The following is a 12,455-nucleotide window of genomic DNA, read 5'->3' on the forward strand; positions in this document are numbered from 1 at the left end:
ATACTTTGTTCTTGTTGACAGTTATTTCCTACTTTTTGAGAATAAACAGATTACATGAATGTTATAGACAGTGGTGCTTTATTTAAATATATTAAATAATTTTATTAAACGTAATAAATGTAATAAAATAAACGTGGCAAACCGTTGTTTTGTTCTCTTTATTAAAAACTAATACAAAAACGTGACAAATAATGTAAAAATGAACTTTACCATTTTATTAAACAACCCATAAAGCCACACGGGTGTAATATAAGCGTTATGACGAATGTCGGCGACAGTACTGTCAGACGCAGGATATATTATGTCAGTGTCCGAAATCGTTCACTCATTTTCACTCACTTCTTCCCCATATAGTGGACTCTTTAACATTCCCTATATAGGGAATCGTGAAGGAGTGTGCGGTTTCAGACACAGCCAGAGTTTCATTCTGTTCATCTCAACTGAATTCTTCTGAAACATTCACATTCATGATTTAGCCGATGCTTTTAAATGAAAGAGCTTTCAACATCTACACGACCAATGTGAACCGTTTAAACAATCTCAATTAATCTTTATCGTCTTTGGTATGAACGTGCCTTAATGAAAGAAATGAAGAGCTTATCATAAAGTGCTGTTATTTGCACAAAGATTGGTGATGGTGTCGATCTCCACACACATGGCATTAACACAAATACTGACATTTTATCACAACATCTGTGCAGGACAAAGAAACGTCTATGAAATACAATAATAAAAACACACTCTTGACACCCGTAAGGTGTAAACTGCCAGCGGTCATACCGCGGTATTAACAGGCATCAGCTTCCAGAGGAACAGAGAGAATTCACACACATGATCACAACACACGCCAATACAGATGGACAGCTGAAGATCCAGTTACACACACGCTTATCTAGACGTGACAATCACAGACAGAACATACCATCTGATCCGTCCATACAAGGACACTGATGTACACAGCTGTAACGCTGCCCTTCATTCTCTTAAATACAAACTGCTTTTGGATCAAATTGGCTTTAAATTGAGCAAGATGTCGAGTAAAGTTTTGTGCGGACAGGCTGAATTTCTGAGATGGAGTTGACAGTTTTATGTATGTATTATCAATGTAGATCTTACTGGAAAATAATTGTTGTATTTCGTCGTTTTTAGTATTTACGTGCAAAAAACACATGATGTGAAAAGATGTTAAACATTTTAAGTTTCTTTATTACAGCTGAGCTTTAGAACTGCAGTTTACAAATGCTTCTGAGCAAACAGAAAATGCCACATAACAAAATGTGTGTGTGTTCCTTAGCATACCACTTACGGCACTTAGCATGTGCATAGGAGCACATCATAATGTAATTCAACATATTTACTTTACATCACTATGGTTATTTGGCTGGTAGACCGTATTTATTTTTTCCTTTCTGGTTTTAGGTCTACATAAATTTAAGTACTATTTTCTAAGCACGTAATATTTTTTTATTATATGTACTATTTTTTATCATTTTACTAGCACATTTACTTCAATTTACTAAAGTAAGTAAATATACTCCGTGGCCGAATTATTAAAAACAATGTTATAACTTGTTTTCAAATAAAGGACTTTTATTTTGACGGGTTGCCGCAACGGAGTGTTTGACGGAAGCTTCATTGTTGTGAAACGCGGACGCTGAAAGCTCCACAAGCGCAACCATGCCACTCTTTCACTCATAAACACGCAAAACAAGCAGATTACAAATACATCGCGGAAATCATATGGCCCTAGATATCACACATACGTCGAGCAAACTTCAGCCATTCGGACATCATTCAGGGATGGAAAATGACAGACAGCAGCAGCAGCCTCTAATTTGCCATTTAACACCCGAATACACAGAGATAAAACAACGCAAGTATCGATAACAGTATCGTTTGTCATGAAGCTTATCGGTACTCTGGTATCGACCCAATTATTGTACCGGTCCAAAAAAGTACCGGTTCTCGGTACCCATCCCTAGCTGTGTCTGATCTCACAGGCTCACGGACACCAGGAGAACGCTATTGCTCAGGTTTCTCTTTCAAAGCTCAGGAGATTTGATGGAGCTCTCGGTTGTGTTTCATTTAAATATCAACTTAGTCTCAGATGTTTCTCCCCAAACTGCTTAGGAACAGAAACAAATGAGACCAGTTATTAAAATACATGAACAGTGTGGAGCTGTGAAATCATCTGGATGATCATCTGCACATGTGATGAGAAATGTTTGAGTTCAAATCGAGATCTTCAGTAATATTCACTTTTGATTGAAAACGAGACAAATCTGAGCTCAGTTTGACACATTGTTGACATCTCTTGTAATTCTGTGTGTGAGTCTTTCTTCAGTGGAACATGAGAGAAGATATTTTGGGAAACGTCTCGGTGGTTTTGTGTTCATACAATGAAAGTCAATGGGGTTCGGTGTTGTTTGATGCTCAACGTTCTTCAAAATATCTTCTGTTGTGTTCTGAAGAAGAAAGAAACTCATAAAGGTTTGACATGACGTGAGGATGAAGAAATGATGAGAGAATTCTCATTTTTGGGTGACCTATCCTGTAATGGGTAGTTTCTGATGTATTTCGATGTTTAAATTAAATGAACACTAGTTCATTCTGAATCGGTCATAAGGTAAGAAGAGGAGAGAAACCTCATCTCATCTCAACCCAATGACCTACAAACAAAACCAGCCGGCCACAAACTTGGAAAGCGGAGCAGATGTGTAATCCGGCTGTATTCACACGCTGTGTTCCCGCAGGATTCCTGGAATCCATCTCACTCTCTCTTCATCTTTAGAAATAAAGCTCCGGGTGACACCTGTTCACCACATCCAGAGCGTATCACCAACACTCCGTTCATGACAGAAATGCCTGAATAATTCTGCTCTTTAAACAGTGAGCCTGTAAATGAAGACCTGACATCTGTCCGTTTCATTTATTTACACACAAAGAATGATGGGGATTTCTTAATTGTTTCAAACAAGTTATAAGGTTGTAAAAAATACCCTAAAAATATAAGAATGTGTGTAAATTAGGAAAAGATAGAGGACACAGACAATGTGTTGACACGTAAACAATAGTAAACAGACGTCACATTGTACCAAATAAAGAAATACAAGCACCACTTATTTGTTATTCAGATGACATTATGTGCAAATGTCCATCATGTCAGTGGATTGACTTCATGTGTGGAGACCCGTGGCCCTTTGAAATTCTTCCACAGTCTCTAAGTAACTATTCTGAATGACCTAAATATAGCAACATTATAACAAAGGTAACTATCAGAACTATTTGACCTTTAACTGCCGTATGCAAATGAGCGAATGAGAGCGAGAGATCAGGTGGCAATATTTGAGCCATGCCACACATCTGCAGTGTTTATGAAACGCTGCTCAGACAATCACAAGAGATGCCGTGACACAAACCGAGAGATGAAACCAGCCCTTGTCCTCATCACACACCCTGTCATGTTGTGTGTATCTGCATGTGTGCTTGGGGAAATTCTCCGCTCAAATGTGTCAAACTCTGTTCTGTAATATCATTGAATGAGGGACACAGTCTGCAGGTGTCGTCTACCTGGAAATGTTCAGAAATGATCAAAAAAATGTCTAGAAAAGTCACGGTAACAATAGGAAAATATTTTGGAAAACTTTTGGAAATCGCACGCTGGCCCTTTAGGGATGTGTAATGGTTACCCAAAGGCATCAGGTGGAATCTCACAGTGGGGTGTTATTGAGATTGAAGCTCTATTACCATTGAGCCATTGAGGAAAACACTTCAGACACTGAAGTCAACATAAAACATTTGATTAAAAATCATCCACTGATCAACCATCATTTATTCACTATAAAGAATGTCTGTTCATTATTATGGACTATACAGAAATCCAAAGAAATGATTTTAATTCATATAATTTATATTGACATATGCGAGTGTAGAGGAGTTTGAAACTCAGTTTAATGGATTTGAGGGGAATATTTACAGCACCTCTGATAAACCCAGAACAATAAACTGTGTTTGAGATGTGTGCTTAATGAGACACACACGCACACACCCACACACACATACAGTATATGTACACACACAGACTCATACAAACATACACAACAGGAGTAGTACACACACAGACAAACATACACACATGCACACGCGCGCACACACACACACGTACACACACACACACAGGTACACACACACATATGTTGGGTTTCCATGTTTTATGGGGACATTCCATAGACGCAATGGTTTTTATACTGTACAAATTGTATCTCATATTCCCTACCCCTAACAATCACACACAACTGTCTGCTCTTTTACATTATCACAAAAGTTCATTCTGTATGATTTATAAGCTTGTTTCCTCATGGGGACCAAAAAATGTCCCCACAAGGACAAGGGTTTTGGATATTGCCATCTTTGTGGGGACATTTTGTCCCCATACCGTAGGGTTTACCCTTCCCACACACACACACACGCACACACATGCACACCCACACACACACACACACACGCGCACGCACGCACGCACACACACAAGCGCATATACTTACACACATTTAATCACACGTACAGACAAATATACCTTACACGCATACACATGTACACAAACGCAAACACATAAGCATGCAGTCACACACACACACATTTGCACACATTTAATCACTTATACAGACAAATACCCCCCCACACACACACACACACGCACGCACACACGCACGCACACACACACACACACACACACACACACACACACACACACACACACACGCACAGGATACTATAACACTGTTTACTGCTGCTTACTGCATTGGATACTGAATAGTGTTTACTGTTTCTAACAACACAATCTGAATCTGTACACAATATGTATTTAAGCAGTATTATTCTACACTATATCCTCATGGCATCCATAAATAATACAGTAACAAAAACATACGAACACATAGAGAGGCCCGCGCACGTCCTTCTAAAAGCAGAACTTCATTGTAAAACGAGCACTACAGCAAGAGACACAAGAGCCAAAACTCTGGAGCACAGCAGATATGAGAGAGAGGCACGACACAGGACAACAGTCCATCAAAATGCCAAGCAAAAATGTCAAGAGGTCAACGCTCTCAAAACAAAGAGACATGATATACGGACCCCAAACACCAATGCCAGTTCAGATACACTCTTAAAAAACACTTTCAATGTGTTTGCAGGATATCTGTGAGGAAACAAACCGCCAACACCCGTTTCAACGGTCAAACATCAGCAAAAAAGAGAAAACTCACCACAAGGTTCCCGATCACCATGACCAACATGAAGACCAGGATGCAGAGCGGCTGACCAGCGACCTCCATGCAGTCCCACATGGTCTCAATCCACTCGCCACACAGAACCCTGAACACGATGAGGAACGAGTGGAAGAAATCCTTCATGTGCCAGCGGGGAAGAGTGCAGTCCTTCGAGATCTTACACACGCACGACTCGTAGTTCTTGCCGAACAGCTGCATGCCCACCACGGCGAAGATGAAGACGATGATGGCCAGCACCAGCGTGAGGTTTCCCAGAGCTCCCACAGAGTTCCCGATGATCTTGATCAGCGTGTTTAGCGTCGGCCATGACTTGGCCAGCTTGAAAACTCTCAGCTGTGGGAGAAAGCGACGTTCAATAAAACAAAAACAACCAGCAGACGTTTATAGTGAACTTGTGTAAAGTGAAAGCAATACCAGTCTGAAGGAGCGCAGGACAGACAGACCCTCAACGTTGGACAGACCGAGCTCCATCAGACTCAGACTGACGATCAGACTGTCAAAGATGTTCCAGCCCTGCTGAAAATAATAGTACGGATCCAGAGCGATGATCTTCAGGACCATCTCTGCTGTGAAGATCCCAGTGAACACCTGAGAAAAACATCCACAGACATTACTGTCAGACATGAACCACACCAGATTCCTTTACATGTGTACTTTATAGCACACTTGACAAGTATACACTATAGATATGTACAGTAGAGAATATACTGTGATTTCTCAACCCTACTATAGTCAATTCTAAAGACTACTACAGTATTTACTACGGCGTATACTACACTGAAGCGTACATTAACTAAACAAAGTGTTTACCATAGTAAATGTTAGGGATGCACCCATAGGATGTTTTGGCCGATACCGTTAATGAGTTTAACAAACAACTGTCGTCTGATAGTACTTTTTTCTGCATTCAATTCATCTGACTGAACATGACATCCATCCATTTAACATTTTAAGAGAGGCACAAGTTAAGATCAAAATACAATAAGACAACATGACAACCAAAAAAAGGTGATTTTTGCTATCCAATATTTCTTTTATTTACAACTTTAACTCATATTTGACTTAACATTGAACATTTCTTTGATAAACTTAAATAAAAAGCCATTTAACTATTTGCTCAGAGAAAAACGTTGCATTATTCAACTCATTACATCCACGCAGTTAATTGGCCTTTTTCATGCCATTGCTGATATGCCGATGGTGTTAAATGAATCCAATATCGGCCGATCGGTGGCTGATACATGGGTAAAGTATACAGTATTTCCTACAGTTTATCAATTTAATATAGTTAACAACGTGTAGGAATTACTTTAGTATACTGTACTACAATTTACTACAGTTGACTATAGTAAATATTCAAGTATACAACCGTATTCACTACAGAATACTGTAGTATACATTAACAATGTGTAGTCAGTGCTATATACTACAGCATACTATAATTTACTACAGTAAATACTAAAGTACACCACAGTATATTGTTGTGTGGGTTATTTTAGATTTATTTTCTTGATCATTTTGATTTTGACTGAACCATATTGATATTCTATTCTCCTCTGTGTGTTTTTTCCTAGTTCAGGAAACCCCACTTTACTTGTATTTTTCCCATGAGCATCGCTCCTCGTTACCATGGACACCAGGATGCTGCACAGCACAGGCCTGCTGTTTGTTTGTCTGTCGAGTTCTGGTTCATGTTTGTCGAGTAGAGCGTTTGGATGTGACTGTGATACGTGACACATACGGGCGAGGAGGACCGAACATCTGCCGCTGAAGATGAGCAGATCTACTCACATCCCTAATCAACGCTTTCATCTAACCAATAACAGGAGATCTGGACAAACATCTTAATTCTTCATGAGGGCCAACCTCAAGAAAACGTCTCCAGGACATGTTTTCAACCGAAAAACAAGTTGAAGGCCATTAAGAGTCTTTGCATTGGGACATGATTTTAATACTAATAAACTCTTTTGTTAATTTGTTATTATTCTCAATAGTTGAGATTTTTTGACTACTTTAATACACAATTATACTGTATAAGCTGTAACAGAGTGATATTTAAAGACATGACGTCATGCAGAATAAAAAAAACAACATCATTGTGTCACATCTTTTGATTTTGCAGTACATTTGAACCCAGACATTTGAAATCTCAACTTAAAATGTAAACTTATTCAAGTCTTCACTGGGTCATTTTAATATCACTAACACTGAGTGATGTTGGCGAGCATAAGAGATTCATACTGATACATCATGAAACACATGACCCGACGCCCGCGGCTCAGAGCCGCCCAATGCAAACATTACTGACGCTCACTGAACTCCAGATTCCTCCCAGCCGCTTAAGACTTCAACACACACACACGCTCACGCTCACTCGATGTGACTGCGTCTGGAGAGACATCTCCCGTCACACCACCGCAGCTTCACACATTAACTTCTCCATGAAGCGGTTAACTCATCTCTGACCGTCTATTGAGTCTCAGGCCGTGTCCAAAAACCCCGGTGACGGTAAAACCCTCAGAGTTCATCCTGCGGCCAATGTGATGGACGAGACATGCTTGGACGTTTTGTAATGACATCATGGTGTTTGTAACCAAATGCCCCAAACGGTCAGCGGTAAGAAATCTGTGTTGTCTGGACACCTTGACATGGATCTTTATTTTCTCTCAAACGTTAACACTTTTTCCTTTTTATGACGGCAACCTTGTGACCCATCAGCGTCTCTCTCTCTCTCTCTCTGTCATTTCAATGCTGTGCATGCAACCCGTGCATGTTTGTGAGATGTTCAGTAAACCTGTCAGTCAGAAAACAGCACTAGTTTTGTGGTTTAGTTTGGCGGCGTCAGCATCACAGAAACAACAAAATGTCATTTCGAGTAGATTTAGTGGAGGGGTGAAGGCACACACGTGTAATGACACAGACATACAGTACACAAGCTACCGGACGTGAGTGCTGTAGCACAGAGAATCTTTTCATCCTGACGCTGAAGAGACTCAACACCTGCACGCTTCACTACACGACTTCAGCGGAGAAGACAGCAGTATTGATCTGTCCTGATGTGACCGTGTTCAAAACACACGCTGAATGATCAACATATGACAAGCTGGCGTACAGCTTCCATCATTTCTGCGGTATAATAAATGAAAAGCAGATGATGCTCACCAGGTTGCCCACAGACAGCATCTTGTTGAACTCGTCGGTCATGGGGTAATGTTCCAGTGCCATGAAGAGCGTGTTGAGAACGATGCAGATGGTGATGCCCAGATCCAGGAAGGGATCCATCGCCATAAACTTCATCCATTCTTTCAGTTTCAGCCAGCCGGGAGAACACGTCCACACCAGATACTTGTGAGCGAACACGTACCAGCACGGGTGACACCTCTGCTGAGCTTCCTCCAGTTCTGTTGAAACAAACATGAGTCACATCTACAATCCTGTGGCTCAAATTCACTTTCAGAACTTGAATCCTGCCAAATGAATAAATATGAGCTCACCATGTTTAAGTAGTGTACTACCTTTAACCTAAACCCTACTTTTAACATAGTGAAACCACTGTACTTTTATAAAACCCAGACAACTGCAATATAACACACACAGGGGATAAATTCATTCTTTTATGTATCATTTCATTTCTATTTATTTTATATTATATTCCTGTATATATATATTTTTTAAGAAATTATTTCACTATTTAAATACAAATTGTCAATCATTACATTTTGTCATGAGTACTGTAAATACAGTAGGATGTTTACGGTTGCCAAGCAACGCAGCATCTTGCCTTTGTTAAAACTGAACGTACAATCATACTGTAGATGTGCAGCTCATCCAATTGGAATTTAAAATAAAACTGAACAAACAAGGTGAAATAGACGGATAGGTTAATCTGTCTAATTTATGTAAAGAGTACATAACATGAGATCATGAAAATGACATTTCATGCAGTGTGTAATGTTGCCGTGTTTGAAAGTAAGCAGTCTGCCAAGTTGTAAATCCGAAGGTGAATGAATAACAAAGTTATTGGCTTGGAAAAAAGGGAGTCGACTCTGAATCACACAAACGAGTCGTCACTAGTCCGATTCGCCAACCACCGCGGATTTACGTCGCTACATATAGTCCCCGCCTACGTTTTGCAAGGACTGCCCGCGAAAACTTCACTCTTCTCCCCCAAACACTGCAGCTCGTGAGCCTCATTCGCGGTAGACCAATCACAGCAGACTAGACCATCTGACCAATCAGAGCAGACTAGGCTAGCGGAAAGGAGGGGAACGAATCATTTGAGAGTCAGTCAAGAAGTAAGGTAAGAATAACTGCCTATCATAACGAAATAATAGTGTTTTTACACCTTCTATGTACATAAACTTGTTGTTGGACACTCCATAAACCAAAGTAGGACCTTAAAAATCCCTAGTTATGTGCTCTTTAAAAAAACACTTTTCTTTAAAAATTCTGAAAAAAATTTGTTGGGTAACACTTAACTTAAAGCCTTTATGTATAATGCATTATAAAGGGTTATTAAATGGTATGATGCATTATAATTGTTCATAATGTGTGTTGTAATACATTAAATGTTGTTAAAATTAAAAATGCAAATTGTAACAATGAATTGAGAAGTGTTATAATGTATTAACTGCATTTACAATTATCCATGAGACATTACAAGGCATAATTAATACATTAAAACTACGTTTACACATACACTTTAAATAAAGTGATACCAACTGTTCTTCTAGAAACGAGCAGAGGTCAACGCAAGCTTGACATGCGGTGGACAGGACACGGCGATCTAATGAGAAATGAGACAAACAGGGACATCTCCCACGTGTGGATGTAATGTGCGCCAAACTCCTGCGATGAGCCGAGTGCTGGTGTCGTTCACCGCAGCGGCTGCAGTCGACTTCACCTCATCACACTGTCCAGCAAACCCCACACAATCAACTCTCTCCTTCTTATACCTTTTGAGTTACGAACTCATTTTCACAGAATTCTTTTGCATGCTTGTCCTACGAAATTAAAACGCTCATTTCTTTTTAAAAAAGGCAAACCTGAGCACTTGTGTCAGCGTTTCATATACAAATAAAACAGCGAGCGTCATCTATGGCGGCCTTGTCACCTGACATCACAGGCTCATTACGGTACACTCGGTCCTGCCGTGTCAGCGCTCACACGCGTGATATACGGATTGGCATTTTCACATGCTAGCAGATCTAAACTCAGAACGCTTTGTGCTCAGACTCAGTACTGTTAGCAACTTTTGTGCTGACCAATCGAATGAGAGCCAAATAAAAAATATGGGCCATTTTTGATGACATTTCCATAGCACAAGTACCCATCTGTTTTTAACATAACATGCCAGCCATACAAATAAATGTATATACACGTGTCTCATAATACGAATCTCGCTATATAAAAATGTGACATTAAGGTTTGATGTTAGAAATACACTTTCCCAGCAGCACCATCACAAACAAACAAAAATAAACGATAAATGCTGTACGAAAAACTCTCTGAGAGCACTCTGTCATGTTATTTTTCTGTGTAAGACGGCTCGGGTGATGTCACAGTCTGCTCGGGTTCTGTCGCAGCAGTGGGGGGGGTTACACCTCTACGCTGAAAACAACAGCGAGTGACATCTCACGGGACGATATTAACCGCGAGCAGATGGAGACGCTCCGGCTGTCCTCGCACGCACCTCGCAGGAAAAGATTTCCTGTGGATTTGACCTGTGCCGAGACGTTACAGAACTAGAATCTCATCATGGTCTCAGCGCCGGCTCGCTCGTGGCTATTGTCGGGTGGTTTGTGTGGAGTTGTACGTCTGTCTTACCTTCCATGGCATCAGTGATGTAGCTGGTGGCGCTCAGGGTCCGGTTTCGACCCTCCTGGGGCAGCTGGGGCAGAAGCATACTGCTCAGCTCATTGGTGGAGTTGTGACCCTGGAAGACACAATGAGATTAAACAGAGAACAAACGGAGACGTTTGCAGATAAAAAGGCTCAGATGGAGTTTCAGATCAGTGTTTCATTTTAGTATCAACTTAGTCACAGAAATGAAAACAGAAACGAGAGTGTAATTGTTGAAACACGTGAAGAGTCTGGAGGTGTTAATGAATGTAGATTGTTGAGGTGAAATCATCTGGATGTGATGAGAAATGTTTGAGGTGATATTGAGATCTTCAATCATATTGAGATCTTTTGATTACAGACGAGACAGCTCAGTTTGACACATGGTTGACATCTCTTCTCAAACTCTCATGACAGACACATTTCTGACTCTTGTTCTAAGGAGAAATAGCTGAGACACACATGTGACTTAAGCAGAAGTTTCCATTCGCTCTCCATTCGATTTCATTTTTCGTCTAGAAAAATAATTGAGATATTAAAGAGACTTTTTTGCGGTTGCAGTTTCAAGGAAAATCCAAAGTCTGAGTGCTTTTAAAAATAACAGCACGTCTCTCTTCAACAAGACACATAAATGGAAAATCATTCCTGTCTGTAGCAGAAAAACCCTCAGAGTAACCATTGTGATGTTTAAACTGCTAAAACACACACAAATCATCAAACAACACTCACACAGATATGATTAACAGATAACAGATATTGTTATCAAGGGAAATCTGTTGATAATTTCTGTCAAGCACTTTTACAGCGGATGTGTTTTGTATTCTACTGTATGATGGTGGTCTGTAAGAATGACCCTCTGATTGTATAATGTGTTTCTGATGGCAGGTATGACGCAGGAGCGCTTTATCACAGCCCACCGAATGCCCACCTCTGCAGGAAAACACCACTGGGCCACACGCTAACTCTTATTCAACATCTGTTGCTATGTTACCATGCCTGCATCGCCAAGACAACAGGGTTTCCATGCCTCACTCCAGAAGCCAGACAGCTTTATGAGGATGTCTGATATTTCTGGCACAGCGCTTTTACTTTCTGTTTGGTACAAAAACTGTGAATGTGAAAACCTAAATGTCAGATGGGGGAAAAAGAGAGATCTTTAACGTCTCCGCTGTTTCTGTATGAAAGAAACGAGATTATATGGAGAACAAATTGAGACGTTTGCTAAAGTGACCTGAAAAAAAGATTTCAGTAATCTGAAAACCATACTATAGTATGTTATAGTATTTACTAGAGTAACCTGTAGTATTCTGTAAATTCCTATAT

At 40.2% G+C, this 12,455-nt stretch overlaps 1 protein-coding gene across 2 annotated transcripts in view; it reads right to left on the minus strand.

The window, feature by feature from the left end:
* Positions 1-12,455, minus strand: part of scn5lab (sodium channel, voltage gated, type V-like, alpha b) — a 186,094-nt gene that overhangs the window by 111,879 nt on the left and 61,760 nt on the right. For both annotated transcript variants that reach the window (XM_057322728.1, XM_057322727.1), the window contains exons 13-16: positions 11,118-11,226; positions 8,454-8,692; positions 5,706-5,879; positions 5,268-5,624 (exon numbers count right to left, since the gene is read on the minus strand). In XM_057322728.1, the coding sequence (XP_057178711.1) occupies positions 5,268-5,624; positions 5,706-5,879; positions 8,454-8,692; positions 11,118-11,226 (879 nt within the window). The remainder of the gene's footprint in view (positions 1-5,267; positions 5,625-5,705; positions 5,880-8,453; positions 8,693-11,117; positions 11,227-12,455) is intronic.

The sequence above is a fragment of the Triplophysa rosa genome, linkage group LG23 (genome assembly GCF_024868665.1).
Source record: "Triplophysa rosa linkage group LG23, Trosa_1v2, whole genome shotgun sequence".
Taxonomy (NCBI): domain Eukaryota; kingdom Metazoa; phylum Chordata; class Actinopteri; order Cypriniformes; family Nemacheilidae; genus Triplophysa; species Triplophysa rosa.